This window comes from Bacillus rossius (genome assembly GCF_032445375.1).
Source record: "Bacillus rossius redtenbacheri isolate Brsri chromosome 9 unlocalized genomic scaffold, Brsri_v3 Brsri_v3_scf9_2, whole genome shotgun sequence".
Taxonomy (NCBI): Eukaryota; Metazoa; Arthropoda; class Insecta; order Phasmatodea; family Bacillidae; genus Bacillus; species Bacillus rossius.
The window spans coordinates 35472522-35491585 of NW_026962013.1; the positions used below are offsets into that span (position 1 = coordinate 35472522).

A 19064-nucleotide genomic window follows, 5' to 3' on the forward strand; every position below is an offset into this window, starting at 1 on the left:
TTTTATTGCAGTAATAAATTCTTCTTCCCAAACAGAAATGTTAGCACCAAATTGCAAATGGTGAGTTATTGCATTTTCAGGATCTTCCATGCACAGGGTGGCCACTCTTCTGGGATAATAAAATTCCTGGTTTTTTCAAGGGTGGTTTTTATCAATATTTGCATACAATTTGCATTTTTGTTACACAAAGCACACACAATATGATGTTTTATTGGCGTTAAACAATAGACAACTTAACTATAGGCTTAAAAATTAAATCAATGAACTTGCTTAAAACAAAATCTACCACCAACAAAAAAATTTATAATCTCACGTCACCAAAATTACTTGACACCAAACGCACGTGTTTTGCCCCTCTTGCATGTCTGGCTAATGCTGTTCTTCCCATGCTACCGATATTGATTTTAACATTACACAAATTGCAAATGGCCTTTGTCCTGCACTTTGGATCTTTCTCCACCCATTCAAATTCTTCCATATATTTGTCATTGTATGTGGTGACCGAACTCTTTGACATTTTGATAGTCTGCGCAAATTACATGTTAAGATTAAAAAATTCAAAACAACGTCCTGCACAACTAAACTTTAAAAAAAACTTGAGAAAAGTATCCGTGATACCATGACGCAACAACATGAGCGCAAAGTAAAAAAATATATATACATACAAAACTAGTGTTACCAATATGCCGTGCGAGAAATTACATTTTCAACCAAAATGCTGTTGCTTTTGAATACAGAATCATAATAAGTATGGAAGTCTGAATTTTTAACGGTTTCTTACGTACTAAAAAAGTTTTTAAATGCATAATGAACAAATTAACTTTCACAAAATATAGCTCACGAGCATACTGTCGTGCTTCGATGGGTGGTGAACATGCTCACGTTCAAGTTTCTCCATCATAGGCTTTTAACAGCCGTATGTTATTATCATCCATTACTGCATAAAAAAAAATTCCCAGTTATAATAAAAATTCCTGGTTGATTCCAGGTATTCCTGGTTTTTTTTTAAGAAATCCTGGCTATTTCCCGTATTACCCGATTTCCCGGTTGGCTGGCCACCCTGATGCAGCACCTTTTTGGATTTTCCTGGTAAAGTACAAGGAAACCTAAAGAATGTTTTTTTTTTTTCCAAAAGAAATTAGCTTTTTAGTATTTAATTCATTTTTGAGCCAAATTTAAGTCTAAATTGCCTCTATTCTTGATTATGGAAGGAAAACAAGAAGTCAAAATGGGGGGACAACAGAAATTAATACTGCATTAGTACCTACATGACTTGAAAATAAACCATGAATATTCATAAATCTAGTGCAATGAATGCATTTTTTTTTGCTATAGACTAGTAATGATTATTTTCCACACTTTGATTCTGCCGTGTGTACGCTCCGTCCAGCTCAGCATCAGAGCCCAGGTGGTTGTGTTCCAGGTGGGGTGATGGATCCCAGAGGTCCGAGGGTGGGGGAAATGGTCGCCTGCCAGTTCTCGGGCGATGGCATTTTCTACCGGGCCTTGGTGGTCGCAGTGGATGGCGACTCCTACACCGTGGCGTACGTGGACTTCGGTAACCAGGAGGCCGTCTCTCTCGACAAGTTGAGGTTCCTCAACCCCCCTCTGAAACAGGTGCGTCAGCTGGCTGTGAATACCTTGCTCCACCTGATTGGAGCTTATAGTGGTTTTCAGCAAATTCATCAGTAATTCCTGGTTAGTTTGGGCGTAACTTACATTTGAAAGTGCACTTATGATAAGCTTAATTTTGCCTCACGTGTTGTAAACTCTTGTTATTGTTAGTTTGTGAGATCATCATATCGATATGATTACATATGTTAGGTAATTAAAAATAATCCCAATAAGCAAAATGGTAGAGTAATCTATGCTATTCAATGTTTTATAGCTCTTGAGTGATCAGCTTTATTTTTGTCATTTTGACATTTTTTGACATCCTCCTAAAACTTTTTGTATGCATTTAGTAGGTGTGCTTGTGACATGTAAAGCAGATGTAAAAATAGGTGTGTGTTATTGTTCACATCACTTTGTGCACTGTGTTCCAGCATCCGTGCTTTGCAGTCAGGGTGTCTTTGAGAGACATGCCAAAGACAGTCCTTACCTCCGCGGCAGCCAAGTATTTATCACAGCTTGTCGAACAGGAAACTGTTGTGCGAGTGGTAAGTGTAAAAGCCTATTAATATTAATGTTTTATACAACTTATACTTGTAGAGTTTTTTTTCTTAACAAATATTGCATTGAAGTAACTTTGTAAAATCAAGTAATAAAAAGTGAGTGCAGTAGAAAAATGTGTTTTACTAGTTCTGTAAATGAATTCCCCCTCCCCCCTCCCCCCCCCTCAATCAGTAGAGACAAGATTTTATTGTTTTTTTAAAATTATAGATATCACTTATTGTTTTTTATTTTTTATGAACTTTGTTTATTAATAAAGATAGCACAATTTTCAACCAATATGATTCTTACTTGTTCAGTGACAATTACTTCACCAAAACAGTATCATTTTAACTGATACATGATGCAATTTTACAATATAATAATTTGTAATAAGCATGTATAACTACTGGGAACAATAAAAATTAATTAGCAAGTATATGTGTGTTTTTAAAATGTTCCAGTGTCGTAATGTAAAAAAAGTAGTTACTAATAACAGTTTCAATATCAAAAAAAAAAAAAAAATTATTTCTCATATATTTAGTACATGCATTTTGGTACTTACTCCATAATAAAAATTTACATTCATTGAATATAATATATTAAAAGATTATGTTTTTGTAATCTTTGTACTTAGTTTTGATTAAATATGGTGAGTAATTATATGATTTTTTTTTGTTGCATTTTGACAATTTATGGTGTAATATCTTGCATTTCGTTGTTATATATATGGTGTATTTATATGCTTTGCGGTGTTATTTCAGTTTAATCGCTATTTGCCATATAATCTTGTTCCTACCAATCAATCAACTACAGTCAAACCTCTCTGAAACGACTCCTCAAGGTTCCCAGGAAAAGGGTCGTAATAGATGTTTTCCGAAATTTTTAGTTCATTTCACCCCCCCCCCCCCCCCCCTCCAAAAACCGCTACTCGCTAACCAGCCGTACAATGGCAGGATGCTGTCACTCACAATGCTAGACGGCTTTGCTGTAAACCCACTTCAACCTTCATGACAAGTCCCTCGCCCTACAGGCCACCTCTTAAGAAAATATGTGTTAGTTTACATGTACGTTTTCTGCTTTCCGTAGTTAAATACACTAGAACCCCGATGTCACGAACCCCGGATTTAACGAAGCAGTGATTTTACGAATACATTCTCGGGAACCGACAAAATTGGACATTTTGACCAAAATGTAAAAATAAAAAAAAATAATAAAAAAAAATGAATGATCATTAAAATCTGTTAATTTTAACACACAGCGTATTTTTGTGTCGGCTTTAATACTTCCAATAATGTTCATGTAAGAATAACAGAAAAATAATGGGACATTTCCTTTAAAAATATGGCAGCTGTAGGTTATGCAACGCGAGTGGGCGCAATGCGTGGTCGCTTCGTTATTGCTTGCGCGAGAGGTGAGACGTGGAATGTTAGAAAAAAGATAAATGCGAGGGAGACAGATGGCAGCCAGTGTGTTTCCTGCGTGGGCAGTAAGTGGCGTAACTTTTTTTTTTTTTTTTTTAATGCTGGGTGAAGCGACCTTTTTCTATCAACCCACGGGAAAAGATAATTGCTTGAGCTGTTAAACAAACATCGCTGCGGCAGTTAAAACAAGTCGAGGCGGGCTTGCATCCAGTCGGTCGCTGTGTCAACCAATAGTAATCAAAATCAAGAGAAATCCAGCAGGTAGCTTTCTTTGCCTTAACTGCGTACCACACTAGACACTCGCAGAAAGCTAAACGTAAACTTGTTGCCACAAAAACCTTTATCTGCACCCTGCCGGAAAAGGGACGTGGAATGGGGGTTGTTAAGTTAAGCGCTGACAGTGGTCGTAAACACGTTGCCACAAAAACCTTTATCTGCACCCTGCCCGCAAAGGATGTGGAATGGGGGTTGTTAAGCGCTGACAGCGGTCGACAGGAAGTGGTATCTATTTTTAGATATGCGCTGCCTATGGCAGTACAGTACTCGGCAAGAGAAACGCAGTAACACACTACTCACCACAAGAAACTTATTTTCTGTCCGATTTTCTTCGAATTTTCGGCAATTTTTCACGGTTCCTCGAAATGGGTTGTAATAGATAGGTGGTCGCAATAAATGGGGTCGCAACAAGTTTTACTGTACTCCCACACCTCTTTATGCAGTAACTGTTCATACAGTATCAATTTTATTCATTTATGGTACATTTTTTTTCATCTATAACTAGATCTTTCATGAGTATGAGGGGATGGTTCTGTTTATTTATTTTTGTCACAAAGCTAATTGTTCTGTAAGATGTGACATGTTTTGAACCATTTCACTTGTGTGCCGGCTTACTGCGATATATCTTAGCAACATAGCACTGGACTATAGTTGTAATTGTAGGAAATTATGATTTTGTAATGCAGCTTTGTTACTGGTGTTGGTTACTGTGTTGTACGGGTGCTGTCACAGTTGAGAAAATAGCACTGTGTGGGTGTGGTGTTCTGCAGGAAACGGAAGGGTCCGTATCTGAAGGAGTGAAGCTGTACCACGATAAAACATGTGTTAATGATGTCATTCAAGAGCATCTTCAGCAGAGATGGAGGAAGGAGCTGGCATCAGATGTGCCACCGGCAAGTACGTTATCAAGTGTGACAAAGAATATCACTGGCAAGACTGACATTTTTCTTAGGAGACCAGTGGTTACATCATGTACCATATTAACTCACAGAAGGGTAGCACTTTTAATCTTGGGCAAAGAAATGTAATATTTTCCGTGTCTCAGATTATTGCCTTAAGAATCACTGCAATTGCTCTTCTGTGTCCTATTTTCATTTTTTAAGGCCCAAGAATACTATTTTTTTTATATTCGTGTTTCTCTTCCCGTTTTTTTTTTTTAAATTTTATATATATATATATATATATATATATATATATATATATATATATATATATATATACACATACACATACATATATATATACACACACACACACATACACACACACATACATACATACATACATACACACACACACACACACACACACACACACACACACACACACATACACACACACAACCACGCACGCGCGCACACGTCTCCTTTCCCAAAAGAGAGAAGACGGCACACAACTCAATTTTTCTTGTCAGTTTTAAGAGAATTATGACATTGAAAATTATGAATGCAGTGAAATTTAAAGTAAAGCATGCTGCCAGAATCTTCATTCACATCCCGGTTAACCTAGCTAATGGACTAAAATCCCATGATAACAACTTTTATAATCTACTGTTTTACCTGCATTCCAAATATTGTTTCCTCAAAAATGTGGCACAATTAATTATTCAAGTCGGGAGGGCCTGGTTCTGCGCTGTCCACCTTTTTGTGTAACCATGCAGTGCAAAACCCTGCCCTAGCCTTAATGCACATTACCGTATTAATTGGCATTTCTGTACATTTACCGTAGATCTCGGTGAACAAGGCAGCATGTCATGAAAGATGAAGTCGGTTCCAGTAATGAATATTGGAAAATCAACTTGCACTTTCGTGTATAACGTAAGGCCACGTAGTTTTGGGGACCTGATTTTATAGTTTATATAAGAATCAGCTCGATGGCAGAAAGATAAGGGGAAGGTTAGGTGCCTGGACTTTGTAAATGAGCAGTTTGAAATACTTAAAAGGGAGAGATTAATTTATGGTATTACATACTATAGATACTATACTTTTAAATTTTCCAGATAGGAATGGGACTTTATCATAAAGAACTTAAAGAAGATGAATAAAAATGGGCTCAAGATAGGTTGTCATTCAAAAAATATTTTTTTTCACATTCCTTTCATTTCTATACCTCCATATTCTATACACCATATTCAGACTCCATGCAACATTAACATTGACATATGTACCACTGGGTGTGGGAACTCAATTCAGCAACTATGTAAGCTATCATCATAGAAAAGTACAGTAGCCGTAGGTTTTATATACTGCCATAAAATTCTTCTCTCTTATACTAGAAAATATGGTATGTGTCTTGAAATTATGTGCAGTAGAGACCCGTCACCTAAAGTTCGGATTTAAATGGAATTTGCCTTAAAATGCACGTTATACAAGTTTCAGATGGGTCAAACTATAATAATGTAATTTTTTTCATAGATAACTACTTTCCTTACGAGTATTAAATATGTAGATCTAAGTTTTCAAATATCAAATTCTGCTGTTTTCTTAATCCCATCCCAATTAACCGTATGTCTGAATGAGCAGGGTTCTGTATTCGTGGGACTTAACTGTGCTCAGCTTCACCTTGTTGGTCCCAAAGTAAATTTGAATTTTGGGGTGGAAGGGATTACAGTTGAAGCAGCGTTCAAATGTGCTACGTGTCAGCTTCTAAAAATGTGCATGTCATCCCTGAAGACGTATTTTACCATAATTTATAATATTTGAGAAATAATGCAACTGTATGTCCAGCAAGCTTCAGTTATGCTTTGTAGCATTGTAGCACTGGTGAACGATACTATTAAAATTATTATTATTGTTATTAGGTTGGTTGACTTTTTGTTCACATACATTAAAACTGAACCTGAGAAATAAATCAAATATTCATAACTCTTCTGTGGTAGTCAACTTAAAGTACAGTGGCATACTCTAGAAATTTAGAGATCTTGTGTGATACCAATCCAAACATGTTAAAAGAAATGTAACTGTTAAAGAAATATATTCATGTCAAACTTACAGTGCTCAAACGACATAGATTTAAGTATATTACTACTTTTTTTAACAAAGAACATTTTGTGGGAAGCCGACACGGAGGGTGCAGGCGTTGTGCTCCTGTGTCGCAGGCTGCGGCGTGGACGCACTGAGGTACGTGGCGCTGCCGGTGGGGGGCACGGTGGCGCTGGTAGTGCTCTCCGTGCTGGACCGGGAGGGGGAGGGGGGCCCGACGGTGGCCGGCTGCCGGGCCGACGAGGAGGTCATCCTCCACGTGTACCGCACGCTGCTGCGAGAGATCAACCTGTACGCGTACCACAGCAAGGCCAAGATGTTCGTGCCTCGCGTGGGGGATGCGTGCGTGGCCAAGAACTCTGGTGCGCCTTCCATTTACCCAGTTCACTCTTGTTCGTGTCTTTTCAGCCGATGATACTCACCGTCATTGAGGCTCCTGTTTATTTAACAAATACACTGGCCACTTGAGATTTCTATTAACAACTTCTCTTTAGACTAAACAGACAAATCAATACAAGGTCGACCATTACTGCTTTTGTACAAAACCTACCGGGCAGACTTTGGGGATAGTCCGGATAGTAAACATTTTATGAGAACTACATATGTAATAGGTACTTTTTGTACAAATATACTTATTAGTTAAATTCACACTAATGCAATAATGTTAATATTTACTTTTTATTATAAATATATAAATTGATATGGTTCTTATACTTGTATATAAACTACAGTAAAACTCTCTTAAGAAAATCACATTGAAGAAAATGTCCTGCATAATAAGTGTAAAAAATTTTGCACTGGATCTATATAAACCACATATTTTACCGTATTAATAAAATTTCCATGTTCATAAGTAAAATTTTTAAGTATCTTAAGAAACTCCTTAACAGGGATTTACTGAAAATGATTTTTAATTTTGAAAAACGAAGAATAAAATTAGGAATACATTTTAAAATCAATGTCTTAGATTCATGTAAATGAAGAACCTTCTGATTCCTGTTTGATCAAGTGTTTCAAATTGAAATTGCAGAAGAGAAAAACTTATAAAATGTTTGAATTTAACAGAAGGACACAGAAAAGTGATGTAAAATAGGGCTTAGACTATAATATCTGTCCTTTGCAATTCAGAAACATACATGTTATTTCTGCTATTTAGTCCAAAGTGATGGTAAATACGAATACTTGCGCCTTTTTACACCCATTATATTGTTACGAACGTTAGCAAGGTCACTTCACGCACAGGTGCAGAGGTAGCTGGGCTGCATCACATTCCGCCGTAACATGAGATGTGCCGTGTGCACCTGGGTCGCCGCTTTATCTCCCTCCAGCCCTCCGCTCCCCCCGCGCGGCACTGTTAGTTTGACATCCGAAACCTGCCAGCTGCGGAGTTACGCGAGCCGACGACACGTGTTTTCGAGAGATTTCTGCCGTCGGGACGGCTCGAAATGACGCGACTGGCCCCGGCCGCTCTCGTAAGTTCTGGAATTGCGCCGGGGCCTATATATATGCCCGAGGACATCAGGGCAGAGAGTCAGTGGAGTTCAGAGAGTTCAGCAGGCGGTAGCCTTTCCGGGGCGGTAGTGCCGCGAGTGCGGCAGAGTGGCGAAGTCCTTGAATGAAGGTTCCAGGGCAGGGAGTGAGTGAGTGAGTGAGTGAGCGGAGTCGGGAGTTTTCCCACTGCAAAGTTTCTGGGCGATAGTGCCGCGGGTGCGGTGGAGTCCCGAGAAAATTTCTGAGCGAGGTGTCGAGTGGGATCTTGGCGAATAGGAAGTGCGATGGCGGCGGCGGAGTGGGGAGACGGAGTCCTGCGACGGAAGACCACGAGGGGTGTGCGGCGAGAGTTGCGCCAGAGGTGCGGCCCAGTGAGGTGTGCGGTGTGTGAGAAACGAGTGACTGGAGGAAGCGACATTTTTTAAGTACAATTGATTAATTGGCATTTTTAGATTATTAGCTAGTAATTATATAAATCATTGCACAAAGAGAAGAATGAAAACGAGTCCAGCAACTTTTATAGCATAGTGCTCTTCTATATTTCTTTGGCAACGTTGAAACATTACTGATTTCCTGCCCCCTACTACCAATAACATTTTGACTTAAAATGTTTTATGTTGATTTTTTAAAATATTTTATAATTATTTTTATTAATGTTTCTTTTATTGTAAATAGGCATTTCAAGTATTTTGTTGGTGTTTTAACAGTGTTTATTAATAATTTGTGTTATGTTTGGTATTAAGCTGAATGTAGTGTTCATTGTTTTTTCTTTACTTCATCACTTACAATTATCATGTATATTAATTAAGTTTTGTCAAAATTTTAAGGCGTATTCTGAGTAGTAAGGCTGTAACATTCAAGAACATTCTAGAAGGTTTAAAAAGAAAGGAAGACATGGGCACGACACACTGTCGCCGGCAAGTTATTTTTTACGTTTCAAGTTAGTGCTAATATTAGATGTTAGTAGACCCTAAAAATGGATGTATAAGGATGAATATGAAAAAGATAATATGAATAATGTAATATTCTTTAAAATAAAAATTAATCTCATTAATACTGAATGAGCTGCTGTAACTTTTGATGCATGTGAAAAATTGTCATATATTTCTAATGGATTTCTAGGTTATTGATATGATATGGAAAGTCGTGAATCATTTGTGTTTTAAGATGCTGTAGAATATTTAGGGGAAATTTCTTTGATTAATGTCTTTCTGTGCCTGTGCAATTAAATATGGTTATTGTTCATCTGTATATGTTTCATGAACATATCAGTACAGTATTTTAACATTTTGAGGGCGTACCGGTGTTGTGATGGGAATATCGGTCGAGATTAATGGGCGCCACCACGTGAGTGGGCACGTGGACCCGGCTGGAAAACTCTTAACTCAGGGCGTTACGTGGCCCGTGTGCGGCGAGATATTAGCCCTCCTGACTTTTTACGTATCACCTGTCCCTAACTAGGCCCGCTCTCAGCGTCGGGCACGCTCCTAATTATCGCAGTGAGCTCTTAGGGCGTCCCACACGCCGCTGACCAGGTTAAGGACCCACGTGGCCCCCCGAACACAAATCACGTAACTCAGTTAATTGGTTTTTATTTTACTCACGGTACACGTCCTTACACGATCCTCCGTTGATACAGCTTTAAACGCCCGAGGCACGAATTAGATTAGGTGAGGAGGCGAACCACGCACGTGGCCGGTTCAAGCCGTTACTTAATACACCGATGAGATAAAAACTCCGAAGAGTGAATAATTATTACTTAAGCAGTCTCTCCGACCGAGAGAGGCCCCGAGGATGAAAAAAGAAAGCGATTTGAATAAATTAATTTACAGAAATACTAATCGGTGAACCAACGGTGATGTCCTCGGGGTGTCTGCAGAGACGTCCGCTCTCGGCCGGCTGTAGAAGGAGACTGGGATGAGCTCATGGCTTGCGGGTGGCAACATGGCGCCCTTCGCGCCGAACACAATTACCGTTACAACTTTGCTGTAGCGTGCCCCGGGTTACTATTAGAAAATACATAAATCCTTTTACAATAATTATTAAATTACTTCCATGTCCAGACCGTCTGTAATAATTACTTATAAACATAAAACAGGGTTCAAATGAGTTGCATGCTAGTTCCTCCGTCGCCCGCTAGGGAGCGTCCTTGTTCGTGCTTGGACTTATTAAATAACAAACGATCATGAAGTTATTAATTAAAAGACACTCACATGCATAGCCATCGTTACACTGTTTTGGGGCCATGAAGTTATTAATTAAAAGACACTCACATGCATAGCCATCGTTACACTGTTTTGGGGCGGAAAGAAAAAGGATTACAATATTAATTAATATATATTAGGGGTGCGGCGCACTGCAGCTAAGCGCCCTCTTGCTGTAGTTCGTGGCACGCAGTTTGAATCTCTCACGGCTACGTACGTCACGACACAAATGCCGGGTAGGAAAGGTGGTGGGAAAGGGAACGGAGGGTGATCAGGCTCGTGGGGCGAAGCCCCGGCTGACATCAATTGCCCCCCTCTCGAATAGCCTGTCATGCCGACGTTTCCTTTCGTGCCCGGTGGGCGTGGTCGCTCCTGGTGTGCACGCTGTCTTCCAACGTCCGTATCGCACAGCAGCTGGGTTCTCGCGCGGGCACGCGGGTTCGCAGTTGGTATCGTGGTGCCGGGATCGGTGTTTCCGACGCGGGATCTACCTCCTCCCCCTGCGCCGTCTCGTCCTCCGGTGGCTCCTCCACTGTCACACTAAACGTAGCGTCCGCCAGAGAAGTGTAGCGGCCACAGCGGCTCGTCTGGTGATGCTGGTCTAATCTACCTCTGGCTCCCATACGAGTGGTTGGGGCTCTGGTTGGTCTGATTTTCCGGCCGTGTCGCTGAGGAATCCCCTGAAGGGTGAGGCCCCGTCTCCCGAATCCTCAAACAGTCGTCTCGGTCGGGTAGTCGTCGTTGCCGCGGGTGTCCCCCGCTCCGCCTCTACCTCCGGGAAGCCCCTAAACCCGTCCCCATCCGTGTCCGTTGGTGTGGACGTGACCGGTTGTGCTGCTTCTCCGTCGTCCGCCACGTTCTCCGCCTCTCCGTCGTCCGCCACGTTCTCCGCCTTTCCGTCGTCCGCCACGTTCTCCGTCTCAGTCGTCCGCCACGTTTTCCGTCTCCTACCCTTCTTGCCCCGCTATCCTGATGTCGTCCTGGTGGTATTTTGCGGCCCGGCCGGAAGGTAGTTTTATCACCACCGCCGTGGGTCCCGCTTTGATCACCGTCACCGGGCCGAGCCACTTCGGCGCTAATCCGGCGCAGAAGTTGCGACGGCCGGAGGAGAGTGGGTGAAGTCGGGCGTATACCAGCTGGCCGGGGCTCAAGTCAGGTGGTGGACGAGTCGTCCCGGGTGTTCGCTGTGCCTGGTAAGCCGCCTGGTTGCGTCGCGCGGCGTCATGCGTCTCGGCCAACCGCCTCAGGCGCCTCTCGGGGCTCTCTACATCCGCCTCGATCTGTTGTTGTTGACGCACGTGGTATTCCCCGGGGAGAGTGAGGTTCCGCCCCTGGACCATTGTGGCCTGTGTCTCGCCGGTTGCAGCATTCACCCGTCGTCGGATGCAATACAGTATGTCGGGGATGTGGGCATCCCACTGGACGTGGTCGTCCGAGTCTCAACCGCAGCTGCACTTATACCTCCTGATTCCGTTGCTACGTGGGGTTTGCGCGTGGGTGATATATGGGTGTGGTGTGCATGATGACTCGCCACTTTCTCCCCAGCTGCGCCCACCGGCGCCCGACAAACTGAGTGGCGTTGTCTGTCAACAGGACACGTGGGTAGCCCCACCTAGGGAAAAACTCCGTCTCCAGACTGCGCGCAATGGTGCATGCCCGGGCGTTCGTGAGGGAGTACGCCTCTACCCAGCGCGTATAACAATCTGTCACGACCAGCAAAAATCGTTTCCCTCGCGGCGATCGTGGGTACGGCCCCATGAGGTCAAGGGCGACCGTGAGAAAGGGCTCGGTGGGTCGCCTAGGTATCTGCTGAGCTGTCCCATCTGTGCGGCGTGCCTTGTGCTGCTGACAGTGCCTGCACCTCCGTACACAGTCTCGTACAAACTGGTTCACCCCTGGCCAGTAGAACCGCTCCCGTACGTCGTGACGCGTCTGGTCTGCGCTGGGATGTCCTGCTAGTCGGTTCATGTGGAACATGTCGAAAACCTCCCGCCTCGTGGTTGATGGTGTAAATGTTCGCCATGGGTTGTCTGTCCCCTTCGGTCGTGCCTGGAGTAGCCCGTCCACTACCCGATACCCCTCACATTCCGCCTCCCCGCAGTGACGTATGAGTCCTTGTGTGTCTGGGTCCGTCAGCTGGACCGCCCGCACGTACGCGTCCAGGTCGTCGAGCTCCGCGCCTAGGGGTAGTGTCGGTGTGGTGCTTGGGGCGATCGCGCAAAGTGCGGCGTTTGGTGTCGAGGTGTGAGGTGTCCTGGGTGTGCGCCCACTGGACGGCGGTAGCAGTTCCTCCCACTCGGCATCGTCGCGTGCTGTTATCGTGACGTCAGGGTTGCGTGACAGCTCGTCCGCTAGCTCGTTATGTTTCCCCGGCACGTGTTCGACCTTGAAATCTAGGGCCTGTAGGAGCATGGCCCACCGAGTCAGTTTTGAGCACCGCCCCTGCATGGTGGCCAGCCACTTCAGACATTGGCTGTCCGTCCTCAACACGAAAGACTGCCTCTCCAAGTGTGGACGGTAGCGCCTCAGGGCCCAAACCACGCCGAGACACTCCCTCTCATTAACGCTGTACCGCCGCTCGACGTCGCCGAACTTGGCGCTCGCGTATTCGATTACCCGGGGTCTGCCGTCATCGCCGAGTTGTAGGAGGATGGCCCCTATTCCCTTCTCGCTCGCGTCCGTTTGTACGATCAGTGGCTTGGTCAGGTCCAGTCGCGCGAGTAAATGACACCGCCGAAATCTGCGCTTTAACTCGTCGAAGGCGTCCTGGGCCTCCGCAGTCCACTGGAAAGGTCGCTTGGGCGACAGCTGTTCAGTCGTCGGCGCGGCTATTACTGAGAATTCCGGAATGAAGGCCCGCAGCCAGTAGGCTAATCCCAGATCTCTGCAGCTGTTTACGCGTGCGTGGGGGCTCTTTGTTGACAATGACGTTAAGTTGTTTTTCCGTGGGCCGGTTTCCCTCTGCGTTGACTACCAAATCCAGGAAGTCCAGTTCCGTGGTCCCCAAGTGACATTTCTCGCGATTACACGTGAGGCCGTGGCTTTCCAGGCGTTCTAAGACTAGCGCTAGGTGATGTGCGTGCTCCTCCCACGTCTGTGACCATATAATTATGTTGTCTAGGTATGCGGCTGCAAACTTGCCCGAATAATTATCCAGAACGCGTGTCATCATCCCCTGGAATGTGGCTGGGGCGTCTTGGAGTCCGAATGGCATCGCGCAAAATTGAAACCTACGCCCGTCTGGGGCCGTGAATGCTGTCTTGGGCCGGTCCGCCTGCCGTGTTGGCACCTGCCTATATCCCGATTTTAAGTCAAGGGAAGAAAATATTTTGGCGTTCCCCAGTCCCGTGAGCGTGTCGGCTATGTTCAACAGAGGAGGCGGTGCGTTAATTGTTACCCTGTTAATAGGCTTAAAGTTGACGCAAAAACGTAATTTGCCGTCCTTTTTCTCCGCCAGCACGACTTGAAAATTGTACGGGCTCTCGCTAGGCTCAATTATCCCGTCCTGTAACATGTCCTGAACCTGATCTAGGATGGTCTGTTTACCGGCGTGGCCGTAGCTACCGGGCGGGATAAACATTGGCTCGTGAGGATGGGTTGGGATGGCATGTTCAGCTATGGTGGTACGTTTTAGCGGATCCGCGGATGCAAACACATTACACTGGTGATCGAGGACCTGCTGGATGATGGCATGGAACTCGGGGGGCACCCCGTGCTGAAACTCGTTGAGACTGACCTTGTTTACTGCTGGTGGAGCCGGCGTACCCAGCCCGTGGATGGTGCGCCGTCCCTGGGTGCAGACGTGCAAGCATCCGGCCCGGACGTCGATGGCGGCGTGCTGCTCGTAGAGCCAGGGCAGCCCCAGGATGACGTCGTCGCGCAGCCGCTCCACTACCAGCGCCGTCGTGGTGGATCGGTGGTCCTGCACGTCCACCTCCAGCGTCGCGACGCCCCGGGTGTGGCAGACGTCTCCCGTGGTGGCCAGGTGGAGTTGGCCTGGGCGCGACTCGACGTCGGCGCGGTCGACCACGCGCGCGGCCACGCAGTTATGGCTGGCGGCGGTGTCAACAAGCGCGTGGACTGTGCGCCCGTTGACAACCACCGGGATCCGCAACAGGTCTGCTTCCGCCGCTCCCACATGACCCAGGAGGGGCCCCGCCATTGTTGGTCTGTTGTTGAGCGTGGCGGGGGAGGTGAGCCGTTTCAGTTCGCCGCCCCCTGCTGCCCTTTTCCCGACGGCCGTCTGTTCATTATGTCGGGCCGGAACTTGTTCTGCACCGGGCAGTCCTCGTGCCAGTGTCGCGTACCGGGCGGGCACGTGTGGCACTGCGGTGGTTGGCTGCCGTCAGGAGTATGCCTCCGCCATGCCGGCTGGAGAGGGCCGCCTGACCCGGACTCGTCGCGCCGGGTGTCGCCCCGGGTAGGTGTGATGTAGGGCACCCGCGCCTTGGTGTCGGCGGGCGCCACGTCCTCCTGCTTGCCTCTGGAGGGTGTGATGTCTCTGGTCGGCCTCGCGGCCCGCAGGTCTTGCTCTACGGCGCGGGCATGCTGGACGAACTCCTCGGCCGGGCATCGCGTCAGCAGGCGCAGATGTGGCCTAAGTTCCGGGCGAATCAGCTCCACCGCCCGCTCCAGTACCTCCGTCGGCTCTCCATCGGGGCACAGCCGCTTGTACAGACGTATTTTCTTGATGACGAACGCCTCCGCCGTCTCCGTCGCCCCTTGCTCGAGGCAATACAGCTCCGCCCGCACTCTCATTTCCGCCTTAACATCAGCAAATCTTGTCTCGAACTGCCTTGCAAACTCCGCCCACGGCATGTCGTACTCGTGGGTAACCTGCTACCACGTCTTGGCATCGCCTTTGAGCGCGCTGCCGACCCTGTCCGCCCACTCGCACTCCGGTACTCCGTAGCGACTCAGACGTTCTTGGCACGCGCGCACGAATTTCCGCGGGTCGTCGCTGGTCCTCCCGGCGAACTCCGGCAGCTCGACGTGGCCTACAAGGGGCGTCCTGCCACGTGGTATGTCGGCGATGTCCCTCACCGGGCTGTGACTCGGCACGCTCGCTCGCCTCGCGTGGTGACACCATTGGCACGTGTACCACCCGTCCTGAAACGAGGTGATTTCGGTCTTCATGAAGCACGCCGTGTGCTTGAACGCACGACAGTTCCGGCACCAGCCACCTCCCCGCACGTCTCCGCCGCACTCCGCGCCCGTGCACTTTCCGTGTTCCGGCCCGTAATGTTCCGCCCGCCCCGCCTGCTCGTGATACCGTGGTACTTCATACTGCCCTAAGCACACGCACGTGTCCATCCAGGAGGTTCCCGCCGTCCCGCACATCTGGCGCGGCGCGCGCACATAACACAGTACAAGTTATTCTTTTTAAACAACTCACTTGCCTGGATCGCGCACGGATTGTTGTTAAGTCCGTGATTGTCCGACATTGCTGTGTGGTGGTGAGACTGGTCGATTGTCTCTCTTCTCGCTACGCGACACGACGCGGCTGGCGGTACACACACACACTGACTGCGCCCAGTTGTTGTTGTTGCCAGGAATGCAGCCACCTGGCTGCTCGCTGCGAATTCTCGGAAGCGCGCGCGCTCGGCTGGTCACGTGGCAGCTCGGTCCCGTTATCTCTCGCGCTCCGGTGCACAACCGCCTAACACGCGCTAACTCGTGTGGACCTGATATTCACAACACGTTCAATATCTCGCCACACGCTCTTGGGCGCCATTTGAGGGCGTACCGGTGTTGTGATGGGAATATCGATCGAGATTAATGGGCGCCACCACGTGAGTGGCACGTGGACCCGGCTGGAAAACTCTTAACTCAGGGCGTTACGTGGCCCGTGTGCGGCGAGATATTAGCCCTCCTGACTTTTTATGTATCACCTGTCCCTAACTAGGCCCGCTCTCAGCGTCGGGCACGCTCCTAATTATCGCAGTGAGCTCTTAGGGCGTCCCACACGCCGCTGACCAGGTTAAGGACCCACGTGGCCCCCCGAACACAAATCACGTAACTCAGTTAATTGGTTTTTATTTTACTCACGGTACACGTCCTTACACGATCCTCCGTTGATACAGCTTTAAACGCCCGAGGCACGAATTAGATTAGGTGAGGAGGCGAACCACGCACGTGGCCGGTTCAAGCCGTTACTTAATACACCGATGAGATAAAAACTCCGAAGAGTGAATAATTATTACTTAAGCAGTCTCTCCGACCGAGAGATGCCCCGAGGATGAAAAAAGAAAGCGATTTGAATAAATTAATTTACAGAAATACTAATCGGTGAACCAATGGTGATGTCCTCGGGGTGTCTGCAGAGACGTCCGCTCTCGGCCGGCTGTAGAAGGAGACTGGGATGAGCTCATGGCTTGCGGGTGGCAACATGGCGCCCTTCGCGCCAAACACAATTACCGTTACAACTTTGCTGTAGCGTGCCCCGGGTTACTATTAGAAAATACATAAATCCTTTTACAATAATTATTAAATTACTTCCATGTCCAGACCGTCTGTAATAATTACTTATAAACATAAAACAGGGATCAAATGAGTTGCATGCTAGTTCCTCCGTCGCCCGCTAGGGAGCGTCCTTGTTCGTGCTTGGACTTATTAAATAACAAAAGATCATGAAGTTATTAATTAAAAGACACTCACATGCATAGCCATCGTTACACTGTTTTGGGGCGGAAAGAAAAAGGATTACAATATTAATTAATATATATTAGGGGTGCGGCGCACTGCAGCTAAGCGCCCTCTTGCTGTAGTTTGTGGCGCGCAGTTTGAATCTCACACGGCTACGTACGTCACGACACAAATGCCGGGTAGGAAAGGTGGTGGGAAAGGGAACGGAGGATGATCAGGCTCGTGGGGCGAAGCCCCGGCTGACGTCAATTATTTATATAATTAACAATTCAAAGTTAAATGTTTTGGGAAACAACAGTAGTATATGTATGAAGGATAACTAAAATAAGTCTAGTAAACTTAAAAGAGTTTCCAGTGTTGAATTTTTAAATTTAAATGTTTTTGTTTTAACTTTTTCCTCAAATATCAAATCTTTCAATTAATAGTATTCAAGGGTTTGAGAATTTGGTTATTCCATTTGTAAAAATTAATATTTAAAGTAATATGTTACTTCAATAAATTACACTCATGACATTTTTATTGGGCACCATTAATTTGTGGTTGATTTGGAATGGAAAAAAAATAAAAAATGTTGCGTTGAGGAAACATTTTGTAATTGTGTGTTTTGTGGCAGACGACGTGTGGCACCGTGCCCTGTGTGTGGAGTTGAAGAGAGACGAAGTGGTAGTGATGCTGGTGGACGTGGGTACCGTGATCAGGATCCCGTACTACCATGTCCGGTCCATCCCAGCTGAGTTCACCGATGTCCCTGTCCTGGGGCTGCTCTGCCGGTTCCAAGGTCAGCTCGTGGTCGCATGTTTATTCATCTTCCGTCCAGCCAGGTTTTACTTGTTGATTTGCCACGCAGTCAGTTGTTTCAGCCCATGACGAGTGTGGTTGATGGCATTTATGGAGAGAGAGAAATTCACAGTGCATTTGATCTCTGGAAAATGGTAGTAAAATTGGTAAATTATAATGATCAGAATTTTATGTTTATGTTGGTTGTGTATGTTTAGTGAAGTACAATATTTTTTAAATAATGCTTCTATTTTTAGTAACTTTTTCTATAATTTACACTTTTAAAATCAAAATCAGATATATGTATGTACCACTAAGTTAATATGTAAAATATAATAAATGTGATTGCAGGAAATATAAACTTTTTTAGTTGGGTACCAAGGGTACCCTTTTTTAGTTTTTTTGAAATTTTAGAAAAAAAATTAACAATTTTAAATCTGTGCCCCAATGTTTTTTTTTAATCTGTGTTACTCTTCTACTGGCAGTGATTTTTCTGATCATTGATAGATACAGCTGCTAATGTGCACGTGCTAACTTGTTTTCCAGGCAGGTGGCGGCACGAGTAGTTTTATGTCATATTTAACTACAAAAATTGCATTTTTTAAATCAAGAAATTATTTAGTTCAGTTATTTTAACACACACAGGCATGTATAAATTAAAAGTAGCAACAATAAAGCCCCTAAAATTGATTATTGTTATTTACCAAAATATGTTCAATTTTCATGGTATTTCTTAAATTTTTGGTAGGATTTCAGACTCCTGAATTTTCCAAAAAAATTATAAGGAGAGGGGATTAGCCAGATTACAGAATGAGTGGAACCAAATAATGTTGGACGTAAGAGTAACCCCTTTTTTTCTTCTGTTTGAAGATGGGAAGAACTGGCCAGTAATAAAGTGTGTATTTGTTGCAGGTATGGCAGCAGATAAGCAGAAGTTGCTGACACCACACTCGGTACACACTGTGCGAGTTGTGAGCCATTTGGAAGATGAATATCTTGTAGAGCTCATTGAAGCCAATTGATTTCACCTTGTATTGATCTCATGTTTTATAAGCTACCATCTTTGTGAATTTTATATTGTATTATAGATGGAAATACACCTGGTATTTATCTTC

At 45.4% G+C, this 19064-nt stretch overlaps 1 protein-coding gene across 1 annotated transcript in view; it reads left to right on the plus strand.

The window, feature by feature from the left end:
• LOC134543175 (uncharacterized) overlaps positions 1-19064 on the plus strand; it is a 53075-nt gene extending 34011 nt beyond the window's left edge. Inside the window, exons 14-19 of the mRNA XM_063388059.1 lie at positions 1424-1617; positions 2046-2159; positions 4622-4748; positions 6949-7194; positions 17786-17950; positions 18862-19064. Coding sequence (XP_063244129.1) covers positions 1424-1617; positions 2046-2159; positions 4622-4748; positions 6949-7194; positions 17786-17950; positions 18862-18971 — 956 coding nt within the window. The 3' untranslated portion in view covers positions 18972-19064. The remainder of the gene's footprint in view (positions 1-1423; positions 1618-2045; positions 2160-4621; positions 4749-6948; positions 7195-17785; positions 17951-18861) is intronic.